At 41.1% G+C, this 25,000-nt stretch overlaps 1 protein-coding gene across 2 annotated transcripts in view; it reads left to right on the top strand.

Annotated features, from left to right (window-relative positions):
* Window positions 1–25,000, top strand: part of LOC149984314 (collagen alpha-1(XIV) chain-like) — a 239,470-nt gene that overhangs the window by 100,749 nt on the left and 113,721 nt on the right. For both annotated transcript variants that reach the window (XM_090219964.1, XM_090219955.1), the window contains exons 19-23: window positions 2,115–2,257; window positions 7,158–7,290; window positions 10,708–10,830; window positions 13,819–13,968; window positions 24,107–24,223. In XM_090219964.1, coding sequence (XP_090076090.1) covers window positions 2,115–2,257; window positions 7,158–7,290; window positions 10,708–10,830; window positions 13,819–13,968; window positions 24,107–24,223 — 666 coding nt within the window. The remainder of the gene's footprint in view (window positions 1–2,114; window positions 2,258–7,157; window positions 7,291–10,707; window positions 10,831–13,818; window positions 13,969–24,106; window positions 24,224–25,000) is intronic.

The following is a 25,000-nucleotide window of genomic DNA, read 5'->3' on the forward strand; positions in this document are numbered from 1 at the left end:
TCAGTTATTCCTGGTGGACATTTAGTCTCTTCTACCTGGGTTATATCTCATAGCTAGGGCTCAGAGTTATTCCTGGTGGACATTTAGTCTCTTCTACCTGGGTTATATCTCATAGCTAGGGCTTAGAGTTATTCCTGGTGGACATTTAGTCTCTTCTACCTGGGTTATATCTCATAGCTATGGCTCAGTTATTCCTGGTGGACATTTAGTCTCTTCTAGCTGGGTTATATCTCATAGATACAGCTCAGAGTTATTCCTGGTGGACATTTAGTCACTTCTACCTGGGTTATATCTCATTGCCACAGCTCAGAGTTATTCCTGGTGGACATTTAGTCTCTTCTACCTGGGTTATATCTCATAGCTAGGGCTCAGAGTTATTCCTGGTGGACATTTAGTCTCTTCTACCTGGGTTATATCTCATAGCTAGGGCTTAGAGTTATTCCTGGTGGACATTTAGTCTCTTCTACCTGGGTTATATCTCATAGCTATGGCTCAGTTATTCCTGGTGGACATTTAGTCTCTTCTAGCTGGGTTATATCTCATAGATACAGCTCAGAGTTATTCCTGGTGGACATTTAGTCACTTCTACCTGGGTTATATCTCATTGCCACAGCTCAGAGTTATTCCTGGTGGACATTTAGTCTCTTCTACCTGGGTTATATCTCATAGCTAGGGCTCAGAGTTATTCCTGGTGGACATTTAGTCTCTTCTACCTGGGTTATATCTCATAGCTACGGCTCAGAGTTATTCCTGGTGGACATTTAGTCTCTTCTACCTGGATTATATCTCATAGCTAGGGCTCAGAGTTATTCCTGGTGGACATTTAGTCTCTTCTACCTGGGTTATATCTCATAGCTAGGGCTCAGAGTTATTCCTGGTGGACATTTAGTCTCTTCTACCTGGGTTATATCTCATATCTAGGGCTCAGTTATTCCTGGTGGACATTTAGTCTCTTCTACCTGGGTTATATCTCATAGCTACGGCTCAGAGTTATTCCTGGTGGACATTTAGTCTCTTCTACCTGGGTTATATCTCATAGCTAGGGCTTAGAGTTATTCCTGGTGGACATTTAGTCTCTTCTACCTGGGTTATATCTCATAGCTATGGCTCAGTTATTCCTGGTGGACATTTAGTCTCTTCTAGCTGGGTTATATCTCATAGATACAGCTCAGAGTTATTCCTGGTGGACATTTAGTCACTTCTACCTGGGTTATATCTCATAGCTACAGCTCAGAGTTATTCCTGGTGGACATTTAGTCTCTTCTACCTGGGTTATATCTCATAGCTAGGGCTCAGAGTTATTCCTGGTGGACATTTAGTCTCTTCTACCTGGGTTAAATCTCATAGCTACAGCTCAGAGTTATTCCTGGTGGACATTTAGTCTCTTCTACCTGGGTTATATCTCATAGCTACAGCTCAGAGTTATTCCTGGTGGACATTTAGTCTCTTCTACCTGGGTTATATCTCATAGCTAGGGCTCAGAGTTATTCCTGGTGGACATTTAGTCTCTTCTACCTGGGTTATATCTCATAGCTAGGGCTCAGAGTTATTCCTGGTGGACATTTAGTCTCTTCTACCTGGGTTATATCTCATAGCTAGGGCTCAGAGTTATTCCTGGTGGACATTTAGTCTCTTCTACCTGGGTTATATCTCATAGCTACAGCTCAGAGTTATTCCTGGTCAGGTAATGTGGTCAGGAAAACATCCATCCCTAAGAGTGTTATCTCTTCTTCCTGGGTTATATCTCATAGCTACAGCTCAGAGTTATTCCTGGTCAGGTAATGTGGTCAGGAAAACATCCATCCCTAAGAGTGTTATCTCTTCGGCAGGGTTTGCTTTGCTTTGGTTTTAGAAGGACTTGTTACTTGATCACGCTGGTATAAAATGACAGACTACTCCTGGTTTACAAAGATGTGATTATCGACTGCATTGTGTCGCTAAATTGCATGGTGCTGAATATCATGATTGTAATTGCATGTGTTGACGATGAGTCATTTCATGTTGTGTGAACTCAATCAGGTCTGTTGTCCAAGCTTGTTATCAGCTAACTGGCCTGGTCAAAAGGATTCAATAAGTCGATACATGAACATCTCTGTGTCACCTGTCCTCTCCAGTGGTGCGTCAGGCGGTGAGAGGCCTGCAGGTCCAAGAGGAGACCACCTACAGCCTGGAGGTGTCATGGCAGCTGGAGGATCCTAAGGTGGACCAGTACAGAGTCACCTACGTCAGCCTCACAGGAGACCGCAACGAGGAGTCAGTGAGTTTGGAGCTCCTTTTAGAGGCAGAGACCGGCTATTTCTGAAGAAGAGTTTACTTTCAGTGATCATGATATGTGGCGTACTGATTGTAAGTCACTCCTTATTCTCACTGGTCACACCGTCCTGCACCTTAGCAGCCGTGTCGTTGGTTGTACGCTAGGTTGTCAGTGAGTTTAGAGAGAACTCCCAGAGTTACCAGGCGTCTTAATGCCCGGATGGTTTGGGCAGACATAGACTGTACGTAGAGTGTATCACAGAGGGGAAGTTCAGAGGTCATTTTCCTATGCGTGTGAGGTAGGTAGATCACTCTGTGTAACTCAGCTCTGTTCAGAAACCAAGCATCTTACTTTGATGGTTTGGAACCACACAATGAAAATCATCTCAGGGAGGTTAGATCCTGATGACAGGACACGTTCTGTAGCTGTCCCCATCCAGGGGTTAGATCCTGATGACAGGACACGTTCTGTAGCTGTACCCATCCAGGGGTTAAATCCTGATGACAGGACACGTTCTGTAGCTGTCCCCATCCAGGGGTTAAATCCTGATGACAGGACACGTTCTGTAGCTGTCCTCATCCAGGGGTTAAATCCTGATGACAGGGCACGTTCTGTAGCTGTCCCCATCCAGGGGTTAGATCCTGATGACAGGACACGTTCTGTAGCTGTCCTCATCCAGGGGTTAAATCCTGATGACAGGACACGTTCTGTAGCTGTCCCCATCCAGGGGTTAAATCCTGATGACAGGACACGTTCTGTAGCTGTCCCCATCCAGGGGTTAAATCCTGATCTAAATGTGTAATTACTGCCGAGCATGTCTAATTTGTGTATCAGTGTGGAATTAACTGGCTGACACAGTCACAGTGCTGTTTGAAAGGAACCAGATAAATTATTACCCATGCTCCTTTGGGCTCTCTGGAACCTAATGAAAGTCTTTGATTATTTGATCATGGTGGCTTAGTCACTGAACTCATTCCTGTAAGGCACAGAAATTGAGACACATGTCGATTCACTGATTAGTTTGACACACTGCATGGATGCATAATATCTATCTACACTCTTAGAGAAAAAAAAGGGTTCTACCTGGAGCCAAAAGGGTTCTACCTGGAACCAAAAGGGTTCTACCTGGAGCCAAAAGGGTTCTACCTGGAGCCAAAAGGGTTCTACCTGGAACCAAAAGGGTTCTACCTGGAGCCAAAAGGTTCTACATGGAACCAAAAGGGTTCTACCTGGAGCCAAAAGGGTTCTACCTGGAGCCAAAAGGTTCTACATGGAACCAAAAGGGTTCTACATGGAGCCAAAAGGTTCTACATGGAACCAAAAGGGTTCTACCCAGAGCCAAAAGGGTTCTACCTGGAACAAAAAGGGTTCTACCTGGAGCCAAAAGGGTTCTACCTGGAGCCAAAAGGGTTCTACCTGGAGCCAAAAGGGTTCTACATGGAGCCAAAAGGTTCTACATGGACCAAAAGGTTCTACATGGAACCAAAAGGGTTCTACCCAGAGCCAAAAGGGTTCTACCTGGAACAAAAAGGGTTCTACATGGAGCCAAAAGGGTTGTACCTATTGGGACAGTCTTAGAACCCTTTAAGGTTCTAGATAGCCTCTTTTTTTCTCAGATTGTTTTCTGAAAAGACACCTCCAATTTGAAATGTGGTTGACAAACTTGTGGAAGTCATTGTTGTCCTTTCAGTTGTCCTGTTTTGTTGATCCTAAAAGTTGCCGATTAAGAACAGATACGTTTGGAATGTAAATCCTGGGTTTTGACTGTTCTTCAGACTAAGCATTGACAACTTAACCCTTCTCTGTTATGTATATGCCCTTCACAAAAAAGGCAATTTGTAGACAATGCATAGAATGGATAGACAATGAGTGGGTGGTAGCCTGATAGAAACAATAGACTTGTACATAGGGAAGCATATGTGTGGAGACAACAAAGAACGGGGTGGCAGACAGCCTAGCGGTTGAGAGCTATGTGCCAGTAACCGAAAGGTCACTGGTTCAAATCCCGGAGCCAACTAGGTAAAAAATCTGTCGATGTGCCCTTGAGCAAGGCACTTAACCCTCATTGCTCCTGTAAGTCGCTCTGGATAAGAACGGCTGATAGATGAGTAAAATGTAGGTAGTTTTGCCAAAGTATTCTTCACCTAGTATGTAAGATAGTCTTCATCTGACTGGAGTTTTTTAAAATGTTTTTATCTCCCTGCTCAAATTCAATAGAATCACACCATTTTATTCTCCAGTGTGTTCAATAGAATCACACCATTTTATTCTCCAGTGTGTTCAATAGAATCACACCATTTTATTATCCAGTGTGTTCAATAGAATCACACCATTTTATTATTCAGTGTGTTCAATAGAATCACACCATTTTATTATTCAGTGTGTTCAATAGAATCACACCATTTTATTATCCACTGTGTTCAATAGAATCACACCATTTTATTATCCAGTGTGTTCAATAGAATCACACCATTTTATTATTCAGTGTGTTCAATAGAATCACACCATTTTATTATCCACTGTGTTCAATAGAATCACACGTTTTTATTCTCCAGTGTGTTCAATAGAATCACACTATTTTATTCTCCAGTGTGTTCAATAGAATCACACCATTTTATTCTCCAGTGTGTTCAATAGAATCACACCATTTTATTCTCCAGTGTGTTCAATAGAATCACACCATTTTATTATTCAGTGTGTTCAATAGAATCACACCATTTTATTATTCAGTGTGTTCAATAGAATCACACCATTTTATTATCCACTGTGTTCAATAGAATCACACGTTTTTATTCTCCAGTGTGTTCAATAGAATCACACTATTTTATTCTCCAGTGTGTTCAATAGAATCACACCATTTTATTCTCCAGTGTGTTCAATAGAATCACACAATTTTATTATCCAGTGTGTTCAATAGAATCACACCATTTTATTCTCCAGTGTGTTCAATAGAATCACACCATTTTATTCTCCAGTGTGTTCAATAGAATCACACCATTTTATTCTCCAGTGTGTTCAATAGAATCACACCATTTTATTATCCAGTGTGTTCAATAGAATCACACCATTTTATTCTCCAGTGTGTTCAATAGAATCACACCATTTTATTCTCCAGTGTGTTCAATAGAATCACAGTGTGTTGACTCATTTGTACGATGAGAAAAATGATTAGTTTGTAGCCCCTTCCACCTCTCTGCGACCAACCTCCACAGAGCCCTATGGGGCCAAGGGACTCTACAGTGATTCAGCACTTAAACCCTCTATCTATTCTTTGTCCTTCACTCGTATTTTAATTTCCACCTGGGACCTCTGCATCTCCCCGGCTCCTGCTGAGTTGGGGAAGATAGAGGGGACGGAGCAACGTGGAAGAACTTCCATTATCTTTTCAACAAGCATTTAGGTCACTGAGGAACAAATGGAACACACTGACTGCACCCCATACGGCACTCTGTTCCTTATATAGGGCCCATAGGGTTCTGGTCAAAAGTAGTGCACTACATAGGGAACAGGGTGTCATTTGGGACACATCCATAAAGAGTTTTTTCCCCGTTTTTTTTCTGAAGAATCCCAATTACCCCACAGACTGAAGTAGAGACCTGTGAGGACATGCTCCTTAGAGAGAACGGTTGGGACTTTCAGATCGTTTAGTTTTGGGCTGAGTCAAGCCAACTCCCCTGGCAGGTCTGTTTCAGCACCACGTGTCTATTGGACAGCTCCGCTAATCAGAGTTGTTGTGCAGGAGTCGGGACAGTTCAGCTCTGGTGTGGGGTCTGACAGGGCAGGAGATGGGATGGAGGATAGGGATGGGGTTTGGGTTTAGCCTCTCACTCCTCTGCATGTGAGGATATGGCTTCTTAGAGAGGACATTTAGGAACGTTCACTTTGGGCTCGAACCAACTACTTGGCAGTTCCGATTTAAACACCACATGCCTGGTGGACAGTCCGTTTCCAGGGTATGGGGCTTGACACTTCACAAGATGGGATAAAAAAAGAAAAGCCCAGACCGACCAGGGAAGATGGATCATAGAAGACTTGTAAAACAGTTGATACGGTGAGGCTATCATACAAGATCTAATTCCAAGTAATGATACTATAATATTATTAATTTTACATAGTTGTACCTTCTCAGGGAACTTTTTACCATTTCAAACCCTTTTTTTTGTGTTGGTAACATCCTTTGGGAACTTCCTTTTTAAATCCTATTTTTAACTGTGGTCTAAGAGTCTAATGAGCGACCAGAACAGCGTGATACTACTAATCTGCTGATGATTATGCAGAGAGGTAATATCATGCTAACTCTGTTTGTGTCCCAAATGGAAGCCCATTCCCTATATGAGTGCACTATTTTAGGAACAGGAACCCTATGGGCCCTGGTCAAAAGTAGTGCACTAAATAGGGAATAGGGTGCGATTTGGGAATTTTCATTAGATGTTAATCTTTCTTGTCGTTACCAACATATCAGGGTTTAACTGTCTTGTCGTTGAGGAAAATTTTGTTAATGAGAAAAAAAAATAGAAGAATAGAGCAGTGAAAATGTTTGGAAAGAACTTCAGACCACGTATCAGCCTCGTACCCAAAGCCAAGTGTCAGTTCAGCCACTGGCCACTGTGGGAACTGGCCAATCAACAGGCTAGATGAGACGTTACCATATGTTTGATTAATGACGTGTCGGTAGCAGTGAAATAAGACACACATGGAGGTCAGATAGATTTCTGAGGAGAAACCCTCACGCTTATGCTCTCGCACGTACGCACACACACACGCACACGCACACGCACACGCACGCACGCACGCACACACACACACACACACGCACACACACACACACACACACACACACACGCACACACGCACACACACACACACACACTGTGTAACACTATGTCTAATCTCTACCCGCCAGGTCCTGGTGCCTGGGCAGCAGACCACAGTCCTTCTCCAGCCTCTGCTGTCTGACACAGAGCACAAGGTGACGGTCACCCCAGTCTACACAGATGGACAGGACGGCATCAGTGTTTCTTCTGTGGGCAGAACATGTGAGTACAGCCTTCCTTGTGGATGATTCTATGAAGCTGGTCTTGTAGCTGGTGTGATGACTGGGGTTTACACCTGGCTCTATTGTGGGGGGTGTATGGTAAAGGCTATGATACAATTCAAGCTCTATATTGAGCTCTACTTACCTATTTCTATATATACATCAAAACTATGACAGAACACATATGGAATTCATGTAGTAACCAAAAAAAGAAGTGTTAAACAAATCAAAATATATTTTATATTTGAGATTCTTCAAAGTGGCCACCCTTTGCCTTGATGACGGCTTTGCACACTCTTGGTATTCTCTCAACCAGCTTCACGAGTTAGTCACCTGGAAGTGTTGAGTTGTTCTTGCCATAATATGGACTTGGTATTTTACCAAATAGGGCTCTCTTCTGTATACCACCTCTACTTTGTCACAACACAACTGATTCCACAAATGAACTTTTAACAAGGCAATCCTGTTAATTGAAATGCATTCCAGGTGACTACCTCATGAAGCTGGTTGAGAGAATTCCAAGAGTGTGCAAAGCTGTCATCAAGGCAAAGGGTGGCCACTTTGAAGAAACTCAAATGTTTTGGGTTACTACATTTTATTTATTTATTTTTATTTTTCTGCTCTTTTGCACACCAATATCTCTACCTGTACATAACCATCTGATCATCTATCACTCCAGTGTTAATCTGCATAATTGTAATTATTTGCCTACCTCATGCCTTTTGCACACAATGTATATATAGACTCCCCTTTTTTTCTACTGTGTTATTGACTTGTTAATTGTTTACCCCATGTGTAACTCTGTGTTGTCTGTTCACACTGCTATGCCTTATCTTGGCCAGGTCGCAGTTGCAAATGAGAACTTGTTCTCAACTAGCCTACCTGGTTAAATAAAGGTGAAATAAAAAAATTAAAAAAAAAAAAACTACATGATTCCATATGTGTTATTTCATAGTGTTGATGTCTTTACTATTATTCTACAATGTAGAAAATGGTAAAACCAATGAAAACCCTAGGATGAGTAGATGTGAGTAGTACTGTTTATATATATGTATGTATGTGTGTATGTATGTATGCATGCATGCGTGTGTGTGTGTGTGTGTGTGTGTGTGTGTGTGTGTGTGTGTGTGTGTGTGTGTGTGTGTGTGTGTGTGTGTGTGCATATATATACGTGATTATTTTATTTTGACACAGCAAATACTTATAAGCCCATGTGGGCGGGGCATCCTGATGATGCATGACTCCAAGTGGGCGTGGCATCCTGAAGATGCATGACTCCATGTGGGCGGGGCATCCTAATGATGCATGACTCCATGTGGGCGGGGCACCTTGAAGATGCATGCCTCCAAGTGGGCGGGGCATCCTGAAGATGCATGACTCCATGTGGGCGGGGCATCCTAATGATGCATGACTCCATGTGGGCGGGGCACCTTGAAGATGCATGACTCCAAGTGGGCGGGGCATCCTGAAGATGCATGACTCTATGTGGGCGGGGCATCCTAATGATGCATGACTCCATGTGGGCGGGGCATCCTGAAGATGCATGACTCCATGTGGGCGGGGCATCCTAATGATGCATGACTCCATGTGGGCGGGGCATCCTGAAGATGCATGACACTGTAATAAAATAAATCAAATGAAAATCAAATGGTAGGCATTTGGTTGAGGAGGGTTGTCCATCTAGATACCAATCCCACTAAGTTCAGTGAACCTCCTCTGTCAGACGAGTAACAGCAGGTGGAACATGTTCCCAGTGTGTCGGTTCCCTGTCGTCACCCTCTGAGGACGCTGTAAATGGACAGAAATTATTGATCATGTCCATTAATAAGCTTAATGAAAGCCATTCATAATCACACAGTCAGTCTGTTCTCAGTCATGAGCCACTGAAACACTTCCTCATGCTGTAATTGATTATATACACTCAGCTCAACATCATTGTCTGAATGATTAAACACTCTACCAATACCAAGCTGGTGATGCGTCCAAAACGGTATCCTATTCACTACATCAGTCAGCGGGCCGGACCCGGATACAGAACGGGGTCAATACGGACCGCGGGCCAGACCCGGACACAGAACGGGGTCAATACGGACCGCGGGCCAGACCCGGACACAGAACAGGGTCAATACGGACCGCGGGCCGGACTCGGACACAGAACGGGGTCAATACGGACCGCGGGCCAGACCCGGACACAGAACGGGGCCAATACGGACCGAGGGCCCCGACTAAAAATAAAGAAATAAACATTTGTTTGGTGTTCGACTCCTGGCATCATTATGAACACACATAAGACATGGAAAATGTGGAGAAATGCAGGAAGTTAGCTTTAAAACGGCTACATTTTCCCTTCGCTCCGTGGTATAATGTGGAGAAATGCAGGAAATGAGCTTTAAAACTGCAACGTTTTCTCTCTGCCAACAAGAAGGGTGTGTGAACAGAGTGAACTGTTTAGGGTTGCATGGGTTGCTAGGTGGGGGGGTTTGTTACAACGCTGACAAATGACAATATCCATCCGGATCTTTGTCACCTAACAAATCCGTGTGACCAGACCGTCTCAAGTTGTACTCGTGTACCGCGGCCCGGCCCGTAAGGCTCAGACCAACAGTAGTGCAGCCACAAGGGATAGGGGTGCTTTTTCAGACTAGGATTGTCTCCTCTGTAAAATGTAAATGAAAATGCCACAGTGAATATAAGTCAAATGTGTTTTTAAAGTAGAGAGCAGAGAGAGTACAGTCCCTTTGGCTAGCTTGTATTCCAAATGAAACCCCAAACCTTGTAAAAACACAATAGTTCATAAATCACACATACATATGACTTTAATAACTCTCAGTGTTTTGGATGGATGGAATCTGTGGTTTGCATATTGGTGCAATACCATAACAATTGACTGCAGCCTAACGGCGTACCGTAAACCACAGTGTATAAGTGACAGATTCTCTAGCAATCTTTTTGAACGGCATCTTCACCATTTTACCGTAAACCACAGTGTATAAGTGACAGTTTCTCTACCAATCATCTTCACCATTTTACCGTAAACCACAGTGTATAAGTGACAGTTTCTCTGCCAATCATCTTCACCATTTTACCGTAAACCACAGTGTATAAGTGACAGTTTCTCTACCAATCATCTTCACCATTTTACCGTAAACCACAGTGTATAAGTGACAGTTTCTCTGCCAATCATCTTCACCATTTTACCGTAAACCACAGTGTATAAGTGACAGTTTCTCTGCCAATCATCTTCACCATTTTACCGTAAACCACAGTGTATAAGTGACAGTTTCTCTGCCAATCCTCTTCACCATTTTACCGTAAACCACAGTGTATAAGTGACAGTTTCTCTACCAATCATCTTCACCATTTTACCGTAAACCACAGTGTATAAGTGACAGTTTCTCTACTACTCTTGTTTTGTCAGTGCCCCTCTCGGCGCCTAGCAACCTGAGGGTGTCTGAGGAGTGGTTCAGTCGCTTCCGCATCACCTGGGACACGCCTCCTTCTCCCACCTTGGGCTTCAGGGTAGTCTACCAACCCACCGCTGGTACGTACACACCTGTTACAATACACACGTCACAATACACACCTGTTACAATACACACCTGTTACAATACACACCTGTTACAATACACACCTGTTACAATACACACCTGTTATAATACACACCTGTTACAATACACACGTCACAATACACACCTGTTACAATACACACCTGTTACAATACACACATGTTACAATACACACCTGTTACAATACACACGTCACAATACACACCAGTTACAATACACACATGTTACAATACACACCTGTTACAATACACACGTCACAATACACACCTGTTACAATACACCTGTTACAATACACACCTGTTACAATACACACCTGTTACAATACACACCTGTTACAATACACACCTGTTACAATACACACGTCACAATACACACCTGTTACAATACACCTGTTACAATACACACCTGTTACAATACACACGTGTTACAATACACACGTGTTACAATACACACCTGTTACAATACACACCTGTTACAATACACACCTGTTATAATACACACCTGTTACAATACACACGTCACAATACACACCTGTTACAATACACACATGTTACAATACACACCTGTTACAATACACACGTCACAATACACACCTGTTACAATACACACATGTTACAATACACACCTGTTACAATACACACGTCACAATACACACCTGTTACAATACACACCTGTTACAATACACACCTGTTACAATACACACCTGTTACAATACACACCTGTTACAATACACACCTGTTACAATACACACATGTTACAATACACACCTGTTACAATACACACGTCACAATACACACCTGTTACAATACACACCTGTTACAATACACACATGTTACAATACACACCTGTTACAATACACACGTCACAATACACACCTGTTACAATACACACCTGTTACAATACACACCTGTTACAATACACACCTGTTACAATACACACCTGTTACAATACACACGTCACAATACACACCTGTTACAATACACCTGTTACAATACACACCTGTTACAATACACACGTGTTACAATACACACGTGTTACAATACACACCTGTTACAATACACACATGTTACAATACACACCTGTTACAATACACACGTCACAATACACACCTGTTACAATACACACATGTTACAATACACACCTGTTACAATACACACGTCACACTACACACACATCACAATACACACCTGTTACAATACACACCTGTTACAATACACACCTGTTACAATACACACATGTTACAATACACACGTGTTACAATACACACGTGTTACAATACACACCTGTTACAATACACACCTGTTACAATACACACCTGTTACAATACACACGTGTTACAATACACACCTGTTACAATACACATGTTACAATACACACCTGTTACAATACACACCTGTTACAATACACACCTGTTACAATACACACCTGTTATAATACACACCTGTTATAATACACACCTGTTACAATACACACGTCACAATACACACCTGTTACAATACACACCTGTTACAATACACACCTGTTACAATACACACCTTTTACAATACACACCTGTTACAATACACACCTGTTACAATACACCCATGTTACAATACACACCTGTTACAATACACACCTGTTACAATACACACCTTTTACAATACACACCTGTTACAATACACACCTGTTACAATACACCCATGTTACAATACACACCTGTTACAATACACACCTGTTACAATACACACCTCTCTTGTCTCAGTCTTTTAAACACCATTATTCAGTCTGCCGCCCCAGACAGTCTTTTAAACACCATTATTCAGTCTGCCGTCTCAGACAGTCTTTTAAACACCATTATTCAGTCTGCCGTCTCAGACAGTCTTTTAAACACCATTATTCTGTCTGCCGTCTCAGACAGTCTTTTAAACACCAGTATTCAGTCTGCCGTCTCAGTCTGCCGTCTCATTATTCAGTCTGCCGTCTCAGACAGTCTTTTAAACACCATTATTCAGTCTGCCGTCTCAGACAGTCTTTTAAACACCATTATTCAGTCTGCCGTCTCAGACAGTCTTTTTAAACACCATTATTCAGTCTGCCGTCTCAGACAGTCTTTTAAACACCATTATTCAGTCTGCCGTCTCAGACAGTCTTTTAAACACCATTATTCAGTCTGCCGTCTCAGACAGTAATACCCTGCCCTGTGGTCCAGAGAAATGGGTCCTCCACCTAGATTTAATGCCCTGCCCTGTGGTCCAGAGAAATGGGTCCTCCACCTAGATTGAATACCCTGCCGTGTGGTCCAGAGAAATGGGTCCTCCACCTAGATTTAATGCCCTGCCCTGTGGTCCAGAGAAATGGGTCCTCCACCTAGATTTAATACCCAAACCTGTGGTCCAGAGAAATGGGTCCTCCACCTAGATTGAATACCCTGTCCTGTGGTCCAGAGAAATGGGTCCTCCACCTAGATTTAATACCTTGCCCTGTGGTCCAGAGAAATGGGTCCTCCACCTAGATTGAATACCCTGTCCTGTGGTCCAGAGAAATGGGTCCTCCACCTAGATTGAATACCCTGCCCTGTGGTCCAGATAAATGGGTCCTCCACCTAGATTGAATACCCTGTCCTGTGGTCTAGAGAAATGGGTCCTCCACCTAGACCCTGCCGTGTGGTCTAGAGAAATGGGTCATCCACCTAGATTGAATGCCTTCTACAACAGGAGGAACATGGGGCTCTGCCTCAGTCTGTTAGTGGAGAGGTGCTTACTCTCACTACAATACATGTTCCCTGCCCTTCTTCCCTTCTCTCTGCCTGCGCCTCCCTTCCTCATTGTCCAGACTGCCCTCAAATACATTTGGTTGGAACTTCAGGTGCAACATGATGTGTGTGTGTGTGTGTGTGTGTGTGTGTCTGTGTGTGTCTGTGTGTGTCTGTGTGTGTGTCTGTGTGTCTATGCGTGTTGCTGAGCCAGTCTCTGTGTTTCCTACAGTGCCAGGGTCAGCTCTGGAGACCTTTGTGGGAGACGACGTCAACACCATGCTGATCCTGAACCTGCAGAGTGACACTGAGTACACTGTGAAGGTCATCTCTTCCTACACCACGGGATCCAGCCAGCCTCTCCAGGGCACCGCCAAGACATGTAATATATTGGCTCTATTGGTCAGGTTGTGTGTGTGTGTGTGTGTGTGTGTGTGTGTGTGTGTGTGTGTGTGTGTGCGTTTTGCTGACCCTGTGTGTGTGTGTGTGTTGCTGACCCTGTGTGTGTGTGTGTGTGTGTGTGTGTGTGTGTGTGTGTGTGTGTTGCTGGCGCTGTGTGTGTGTGTGTGTTGCTGGCACTGTGTGTGTGTATGTGTGTGTGTGTCCTACACCACAGGATCCAGCCAACCCCCCCCCCCCCCCCCCCCCACACACACACCACCAATACATGTTAGGGCTGGTGAATGGTGTTCAGGTAGTTTAAGTAGACTCCTGTTGCAGTTGCAGTTCAAGACCACAACAAAGGGAACCTCAGGGTCAGGACTCTTCCAACTGCCAATACCAAGCAGCCACGCTGGATGCCATGTTAAACGCTTGTTCTCAAAGTGAAGTACACCACATGACTAAAAGTATGTGGACAGCCGCTTGTCGAACATCTCATTCCAACATCATGGGCATATTAATATGGAGTTGGTCCCCCCCTTTGCTGCTATAACAGCCTCCACCTCTTCTGGGAAGGCTTTCCACTAGATGTTGGAACATTGCTGCGGGGACTTGCTTCCATTCAGCCACAAGAGCATTAGTGAGGTCGGGCACTGAAGCTGGGCGATTAGGCCTGGCTTGCAGTCGGCGTTCCAATTAATCCCAAAGGTGTTCGATGGGGTTAAAGTCAGGGCACTGTGCAGGCCAGTCCAGTTCTTCCACACCGACCTCGACAAACCAGTTCTGTATGGACCTCGCTTTGTGCACTGGGGCATTGTCATGCTGAAACAGGAAAGGGCCTTCCCCAAACTGTTGCCTCAAAGCTGGAAGCACCAAATCATCTAGAATGTAATGTATGCTGTTGTGTTAACATTTCCCTTCACTGGAACTAAGAGGCCCGAACCATGAAGAACAGCCCCAGACCATTATTCCTCCTCCACCAAACTTTACAGTTGGCACTATGCATTGGGGCAGGTCCACATACTTGTGTATATATATGGCGGTGAGCCGACGCTTGGCATTGCACATGGAGATCTTAGGCTTGTGTGCGGCTGCTCTGCCATGGAAACCCATTTCATGAAGATCCCGACGAACAGTTATTGTGCCCGACGTTGCTTCCAGAGGCAGTTTGGAACTCGGTAGTGAGTGTTGCAACCGAGGACAAGCGATTTTTACTCGCTACACGTTTCAGCACTCGGTGATCCCGTTCTGTGAGCTTGTGTGGCCTACCACTTTGTGGCTGAGCCGTTGTTGCTCCTAGACGTTTCCTCTTCACAATAACAGCACAAACAGTTGACCGGGGGCAGCTCTAACAGGGCAGAAATTTGACGAACTGACTTGTTGGAAAAGTGGCATCCTATAACAGTGCTACTTTGAAAGTCACTGAGCTCTTCAGTAAAGCAATTATACTGCCAGTGTTTGTCTATGGAGATTGCATGGCAGCGTGCTGAATGTTATACACCTGTCAGCAACGGGTGTGGCTAAAATAGCCAAATCCACTCATTTGAAGGGGGTGTCCACATACTTTTGTATGTGTAGTGTATGTCTGCTCCTCTGAACCAGTTTGTAAAGATACATGTTATTAATCCCCATGATGCAAAGCGCATGGAGATGAAGCTTTAAGGAAGCGTAATACATAGCTTTTGTATTCTGTTTGCATTACATTATGCTGATAACATCAGATTCCCTTTTGTTTTGTTGAAGAGGATTTCACCACCCTGACGGACGGCTGAGAATATCAATATTCAGGCAGACAGTCGAGGAAATGTACGCCCGTTTGCATATAAATGTGATATCAGCAGGTGCGTCGTGAAATAATACCTGCTTTGTTGGAGCTTTTCTCATCAAAAGTAAAATAGATTGTCTTTTTCATAAAGTCCGTCTGGCTGTCGGCAGAGCGTCACGTCAGCGTCCCGCTGTGTGACTACCTGAGAAGAGCTGTGTTCTCATTGGATCTCAGTCAGATGAGACGTTCCAGAGACACACGGTGATATAATATCTCTTCTCAACTGGCAGAACCAGGACATACTGCCAATCCACTAGCCCCTCCATAATGGGAAGCTGGACCCAGAGCAATATATATATATATATATATATATATTTTCTTCATTTAACCTAGCAAGTCAGTTAAGAACAAATTCTTATTTACAATGACGGCCTAGGCCGGCCAAACCTGGACTAAGCTGGGCCAATTGTGAGCCACCCTATGGGACTCCCAATCATGGCCGGATGTGATACAGCCTGGATTCGAACCAGGGACTGTATTGACGCCTCTTGCAGTGCCTTAGACCGCTGCGCCACTCGGGAGCCCAATATGTCTACAGTTGGATACATATTATACATGTACAATGAATGACTGAATGGCTGACTGAATTAATGAGTGGATGGATGAATGAATAAATGAATAATGCATGAATTGATATATCCTGAGCATTGAATGTATGCAGCTCATCTCTGTGTGACTATAAGTGCCCCCCCCCCCCCCCCACCGCTGTACAAGGCAGCTATTCCATTATAGAGAGGGGAATTTAAGCCGTGACACAAATGCCTTATGATGCGTTGCAGTTTCTCTTTCAACCCCAAACACACTGTACAGTAGTTCATCTCCTCACGCTGGCCGTATAATTATATCTGCATACACACCACCAAGATCCCTATCAATATTTTATGCGTTGTCAGTTTGACCTTTAAATAATTAAATGCACAAATAGCTCAATTTTACCTGGTTTTGACTCTTGTCTTCCGTAGGTTTGTGCCCCTGGTGCTGCAGAGTGGCTGTCTGTCCATGCATACATACAGCTCATTAATACGGCTCGTATAAGGAAGTTAAAGACTGTGTCACAAACTGCCCTCTATTCCCTTTATAGTGTTCCCATAGGACTCTGGTCTCAAACTGTTCCCTATATAGTGCTCCCATAGGACTCTGGTCTCAACCTGTTCTCTATTCCCTATATAGTGCTCCCATAGGACTCTGGTCTCAACCTGTTCTCTATTCCCTATATAGTCCTCCCATAGGGCTCTGGTCTCAAACGGTTCCCTATATAGTGCTCCCATAGGACTCTGGTCTCAAACTGTTCCCTATGCCCTACATAGTGCTCCCATAGGACTCTGGTCTCAAACTGTTCCCTATGCCCTATATAGTGCTCCCATAGGACTCTGGTCTCAAACGGTTCCCTAGAGTAGTGCACTCTATAGGGGTTATTTGCTATGCTATTTAGGACAAATCCAAAGGCTGTCACATCCATTATCCACAAGGAGGAAAGGTAATCCAGCTGCCGTGTGTCTTCATGACTTTCCCTCTCGGGAGGCGGGTAACAAACTATAGATATAGCAGTTGTAGAATGTGAATACGATGTGTACGGGGGATGTGTCATGATCTCACAGTTGTGTCATAGCTCTTTGATGTTCTGGGTGTTTTACATGTTGTCGTTCCGTTCTAGCAGTTCGTATGGTGCTTGCGTCAGATTGTTTAGCTGTGTGATTCATTGACATTTTTCGTTGAAAAGTGTAAAGTGTAAGTCAGATGGAAACAACTTCTGCTCCTCTAAAATGAAACCAGGAGTAATCATTTTAAAAGATTAGTTTTGTTGTTACAGCTTTTGTTTTTCAGAACATGTTTGTTGTTGTTGTTGTTGTACGGAACAGAGAGACTGTTTACACTCTTTCAACTGTTTACGGTTCCTAATAGCTTTCATAAAGATTGGAGAATAGATTCTAACTTATTGCTCTCTTATCAACACGTCATATACTATTTAAGCACTAAGATTAATAGCCTTTCTTTTCTTTGACAACAAATGGGAGGTGGATAGGACTCAGAAGTTGGACATTAGTTCATATGGATTCTTCCCATACATCAGAATGAGTTGTTTATTTGAGTGGATGAGATGAATTCCTTAAAGACACACGTGCCCAAACAGCTGGATTGATTGTGTTTCATTAGGACACGTTATCAATACTATCAACATCCTGGTCTTTACCTGTCAATACGATTAGCTAGGTTGCAATTCTCCGTCAGCTGACGGCTTCAGTTCCTTCATGATGTGACTGTAGATGTGGTGGGGTCATGATTGTGATCGTGATAGTGATTTGATGTGATTGATTTGATAGTGATGTGATGTGATAGTGATTTGATGTGATAGTGATTTGATGTGATTGATTTGATAGTGATGTGATGTGATAGTGATTTGATGTGATAGTGATTTGATGTGACAATGATTTGATGTGACAGTGATTTGATGTGATAGTGATTTGATGTGACAGTGATTTGATGTGACAGTGATTTGATGTGACAGTGATTTGATGTGATAGTGATTTGATGTGATAGTGATTTGATGTGATAGTGATTTGATGTGATAGTGATTTGATGTGACAGTGATTTGATGTGATAGTGATTTGATGTGATAGTGATTTGATGTGATAGTGATTTGATGTGTTTGATGTGACAGTGATTTGATGTGATAGTGATTTGATGTGACAGTGATTTGATGTGATAGTGATTTGATGTGACAGTGATTTGATGTGATAGTGATTTGATGTGATAGTGTTTTGATGTGATAGTGTTTTGATGTGATAGTGTTTTGATGTGATAGTGATGTGATAGTGTTTTGATGTGATAGTGATTTGATGTGATTTGATGTGATAGTGATTTGATGTGATAGTGATTTGATGTGATAGTGATGTGATAGTGTTTTGATGTGATAGTGATTTGATGTGATTTGATGTGATAGTGATTTGATGTGATAGTGATTTGATGTGATTTGATGTGATAGTGATTTGATGTGATAGTGTTTTGATGTGATAGTGATTTGATGTGATAGTGTTTTGATGTGATAGTGATTTGATGTGATAGTGATGTGATGTGATAGTGATGTCATGTGATAGTGATGTGATAGTGATGTGATGTGATAGTGATTTGATGTGATAGTGATTTGATGTGATAGTGATTTGATGTGATAGTGATGTGATGTGATAGTGATGTGATGTGATAGTGATTTGATGTGATAGTGATTTGATGTGATAGTGATTTGATGTGATAGTGTTTTGATGTGATAGTGATTTGATGTGATAGTGTTTTGATGTGATAGTGATTTGATGTGATTTGATGTGATAGTGTTTTGATGTGATAGTGATTTGATGTGATTTGATGTGATAGTGATTTGATGTGATAGTGATTTGATGTGATAGTTATTTGATGTGATAGTGATTTGATGTGATAGTGATTTGATGTGATAGTGATTTGATGTGATTTGATGTGATAGTGATTTGATGTGATAGTGATTTGATGTGATTTGATGTGATAGTGATTTGATGTGATAGTGATTTGATGTGATAGTGATTTGATGTGATAGTGATTTGATGTGATTGATTTGATAGTGATTTGATGTGATAGTGATTTGATGTGATAGTGATTTGATGTGATAGTGTTTTGATGTGATAGTGATTTGATGTGATAGTGATTTGATGTGATAGTGATTTGATGTCATTGTGATGTGATAGTTATTTGATGTGATAGTGATTTGTTGTGATAGTGATTTGATGTGTTTGATGTGATAGTGATTTGATGTGATAGTGATTTGATGTGATAGTGATTTGATGTGATAGTGATTTGATGTGATAGTGATTTGATGTGTTTGATGTGATAGTGTTTTGATGTGATAGTGATTTGATGTGATAGTTATTTGATGTGATAGTGTTTTGATGTGATAGTGATTTGATGTGATAGTGATTTGATGTGTTTGATGTGATAGTGTTTTGATGTGATAGTGATTTGATGTGATAGTGATTTAATGTGATAGTGATTTGATGTGATAGTGATTTGATGTGATAGTGATGTGATAGTGATTTGATGTGATAGTGTTTTGATGTGATAGTGATTTGATGTGATAGTGATTTGATGTGATAGTGATTTGATGTGATAGTGATGTGATGTGATAGTGATTTGATGTGATAGTTATTTGATGTGATAGTGATTTGATGTGATAGTGTTTTGATGTGATAGTGATTTGATGTGATAGTGTTTTGATGTGATAGTGATTTGATGTGATAGTGTTTTGATGTGATAGTGTTTTGATGTGATAGTGTTTTGATGTGATAGTAATTTGATGTGATAGTGATTTGATGTGATAGTGATTTGATGTGATAGTGTTTTGATGTGATAGTGTTTTGATGTGATAGTGTTTTGATGTGATAGTGTTTTGATGTGATAGTGATTTGATGTGATAGTGATTTGATGTGATAGTGTTTTGATGTGATAGTGATTTGATGTGATAGTGTTTTGATGTGATAGTGATTTGATGTGATAGTGATTTGATGTGATAGTGATTTGATGTGTTTGATGTTATAGTGATTTGATGTGATAGTGATTTGATGTGATAGTGATTTGATGTGATAGTGTTTTGATGTGATAGTGATTTGATGTGATAGTGATTTGATGTGATAGTGTTTTGATGTGATAGTGTTTTGATGTGATAGTGTTTTGATGTGATAGTGATTTGATGTGATTTGATGTGATAGTGATTTGATGTGATAGTGATTTGATGTGATAGTGATTTGATGTGATAGTGATTTGATGTGATTGATTTGATAGTGATTTGATGTGATAGTGATTTGATGTGATAGTGATTTGATGTGATAGTGTTTTGATGTGATAGTGATTTGATGTGATAGTGATTTGATGTGATAGTGATTTGATGTCATTGTGATGTGATAGTTATTTGATGTGATAGTGATTTGTTGTGATAGTGATTTGATGTGTTTGATGTGATAGTGATTTGATGTGATAGTGATTTGATGTGATAGTGATTTGATGTGATAGTGATTTGATGTGATAGTGATTTGATGTGTTTGATGTGATAGTGTTTTGATGTGATAGTGATTTGATGTGATAGTTATTTGATGTGATAGTGTTTTGATGTGATAGTGATTTGATGTGATAGTGATTTGATGTGTTTGATGTGATAGTGTTTTGATGTGATAGTGATTTGATGTGATAGTGATTTAATGTGATAGTGATTTGATGTGATAGTGATTTGATGTGATAGTGATGTGATAGTGATTTGATGTGATAGTGTTTTGATGTGATAGTGATTTGATGTGATAGTGATTTGATGTGATAGTGATTTGATGTGATAGTGATGTGATGTGATAGTGATTTGATGTGATAGTTATTTGATGTGATAGTGATTTGATGTGATAGTGTTTTGATGTGATAGTGATTTGATGTGATAGTGTTTTGATGTGATAGTGATTTGATGTGATAGTGTTTTGATGTGATAGTGTTTTGATGTGATAGTGTTTTGATGTGATAGTAATTTGATGTGATAGTGATTTGATGTGATAGTGATTTGATGTGATAGTGTTTTGATGTGATAGTGTTTTGATGTGATAGTGTTTTGATGTGATAGTGTTTTGATGTGATAGTGATTTGATGTGATAGTGATTTGATGTGATAGTGTTTTGATGTGATAGTGATTTGATGTGATAGTGTTTTGATGTGATAGTGATTTGATGTGATAGTGATTTGATGTGATAGTGATTTGATGTGTTTGATGTTATAGTGATTTGATGTGATAGTGATTTGATGTGATAGTGATTTGATGTGATAGTGATTTGATGTGATAGTGATTTGATGTGATAGTGATTTGATGTGATAGTGTTTTGATGTGATAGTGTTTTGATGTGATAGTGATTTGATGTGATAGTGATTTGATGTGATAGTGATTTGATGTGATAGTGATTTGATGTGATAGTGATTTGATGTGATAGTGTTTTGATGTGATAGTGTTTTGATGTGATAGTGATTTGATGTGATAGTGTTTTGATGTGATAGTGATTTGATGTGATAGTGATTTGATGTGATTTGATGTGATAGTGTTTTGATGTGATAGTGTTTTGATGTGATAGTGATTTGATGTGATAGTGATTTGATGTGATAGTGATTTGATGTGATAGTGATTTGATGTGATAGTTGTTTGATGTGATAGTGATTTGATGTGATAGTGATTTGATGTGATAGTGATTTGATGTGATAGTGATTTGATGTGATAGTGATTTGATGTTATAGTGATTTGATGTGATAGTGTTTTGATGTGTTTGATGTGATAGTGATTTGATGTGATAGTGATTTGATGTGATAGTGTTTTGATGTGATAGTGATTTGATGTGATAGTGTTTTGATGTGATAGTGATTTGATGTGATAGTGTTTTGATGTGACAGTGATTTGATGTGATAGTGATTTGATGTGATAGTGATTTGATGTGACAGTGATTTGATGTGTTTGATGTGATAGTGTTTTGATGTGACAGTGATTTGATGTGTTTGATGTGATAGTGTTTTGATGTGATAGTGATTTGATGTGTTTGATGTGATAGTGATTTGATGTGATAGTGATTTGATGTGATAGTGTTTTGATGTGATAGTGTTTTGATGTGATAGTGTTTTGATGTGATAGTGATTTGATGTGATAGTGATTTGATGTGATAGTGTTTTGATGTGTTTGATGTGACAGTGATTTGATGTGTTTGATGTGATAGTGTTTTGATGTGATAGTGATTTGATGTGTTTGATGTGATAGTGTTTTGATGTGACAGTGATTTGATGTGTTTGATGTGATAGTGTTTTGATGTGATAGTTATTTGATGTGTTTGATGTGATAGTGATTTGATGTGATAGTGATTTGATGTGATAGTGATTTGATGTGATAGTGATTTGATGTGATAGTGTTTTGATGTGATAGTGTTTTGATGTGATAGTGATTTGATGTGATAGTGTTTTGATGTGATAGTGATTTGATGTGATAGTGATTTGATGTGATAGTGATTTGATGTGATAGTGTTTTGATGTGATTTGATGTGATAGTGTTTTGATGTGACAGTGATTTGATGTGTTTGATGTGATAGTGTTTTGATGTGATAGTGTTTTGATGTGATAGTGATTTGATGTGATTTGATGTGATAGTGATTTGATGTGATAGTGATTTGATGTGATAGTGTTTTGATGTGATAGTGATTTGATGTGATAGTGGTTTGATGTGATAGTGATTTGATGTGATAGTGTTTTGATGTGATAGTGATGTGATAGTGATTTGATGTGATAGTGATGTGATGTGATAGTGATGTGATAGTGATTTGATGTGATAGTGATTTGATGTGATAGTGATTTGATGTGTTTGATGTGATAGTGATTTGATGTGATAGTGATTTGATGTGATTTGATGTGATAGTGTTTTGATGTGATAGTGATTTGATGTGATAGTGATGTGATAGTGATTTGATGTGATAGTGATTTGATGTGATAGTGATGTGATAGTGATTTGATGTGATAGTGATTTGATGTGATAGTGTTTTGATGTGATAGTGATTTGATGTGATAGTGATGTGATGTGATAGTGATGTGATGTGATAGTGATTTGATGTGATAGTGATTTGATGTGATAGTGTTTTGATGTGTTTGATGTGATAGTGTTTTGATGTGATAGTGATTTGATTTGATAGTGATTTGATGTGATAGTGATGTGATGTGATAGTGTTTTGATGTGATAGTGATTTGATGTGATAGTGATGTGATGTGATGTGATAGTGATTTGATGTGATAGTGATTTGATGTGATAGTGATTTGATGTGATAGTGATTTGATGTGATAGTGATTTGATGTGATAGTGATTTGATGTGATAGTGATTTGATGTGATAGTGTTTTGATGTGATAGTTATTTGATTGTGATCGTGTGATGTAATGGTGATAGTGATGTGCTGGTGATGTTCTTCTGTCATCGTGATTGTGTTTATAAAATCTCTCTCTTTCTCTCTCTCTTTTTGTCTCTCTCTCTCTGTCCCCCTATCTCTTTGTCTCTCACTCTCTCTCTGTCCCCCTCTCTATGCCCCCCCACTTCTCTCTCTCTCTCTCTCTCTCTCTCTCTCGCTCTCTCTCTGCCTCCCCACTTCTCTCTCTCTCTGTCCCCCTCTCTCTGCCCCCCCACTTCTCTCTCTCTCTCTCTCTCTGCCCCCTCACTTCTCTCTCTCTCTCTCTCTCTCTGCCCCCCCCTTCTCTCTCTCTCTCTCTCTCTCTCTCTGTGTCCCCCTCTGTCTCTCTCCCTCCCCTCAGTGTACCTGGGCGTGACCAACCTGAACACCTACCAGGTGATGATGTCCAGTATGTGTGTCCAGTGGCAGCCCCATCGTCAGGCTGACCTCTACAGGGTGGTCATCGAGTCTCTGCTCAGTGAGTAACGATGTCCGTGTGTTTTTGACTAGGCCTTCTCCTTCATGTTATAGCTGAATGTCTGTGTGTTTTTGACTAGGCCTTCTCCTTCATGTTATAGCTGAATGTCTGTGTGTTGTTGACTAGACCTTCTCCTTCATGTTATAGCTGAATGTCTGTGTGTTGTTGACTAGACCTTCTCCTTCATGTTATAGCTGAATGTCTGTGTGTTGTTGACTAGACCTTCTCCTTCATGTTATAGCTGAATGTCTGTGTGTTGTTGACTAGACCTTCTCCTTCATGTTATAGCTGAATGTCTGTGTGTTGTTGACTAGGGCTTCTCCTTCATGTTATAGCTGAATGTCTGTGTGTTGTTGACTAGACCTTCTCCTTCATGTTATAGCTGAATGTCTGTGTGTTGTTGACTAGGCCTTCTCCTTCATGTTATAGCTGACTGTGTGTTTTTGACTAGGGCTTCTCTGACATGTTATAGTGTTGCTATGTCACTTCTTAGAGTAGTTGTGTTCTTCCCGTGCTCTGACAGTGTTGCTATGTCACTTCTTAGAGTAGTTATGTTCCTCCCGTGCTCTGACAGTGTTGCTGTGTCACTTCTTAGAGTAGTTATGTTCCTCCCGTGCTCTGACAGTGTTGCTATGTCACTTCTTAGAGTAGTTGTGTTCCTCCCGTGCTCTGACAGTGTTGCTGTGTCACTTCTTAGAGTAGTTATGTTCCTCCCGTGCTCTGACAGTGTTGCTGTGTCACTTCTTAGAGTAGTTGTGTTCCTCCCGTGCTCTGACA

This window comes from Oncorhynchus mykiss, chromosome 3 (assembly GCF_057628025.1).
Source record: "Oncorhynchus mykiss isolate SJ-2025 chromosome 3, ASM5762802v1, whole genome shotgun sequence".
In the NCBI taxonomy this organism is placed as follows: domain Eukaryota; kingdom Metazoa; phylum Chordata; class Actinopteri; order Salmoniformes; family Salmonidae; genus Oncorhynchus; species Oncorhynchus mykiss.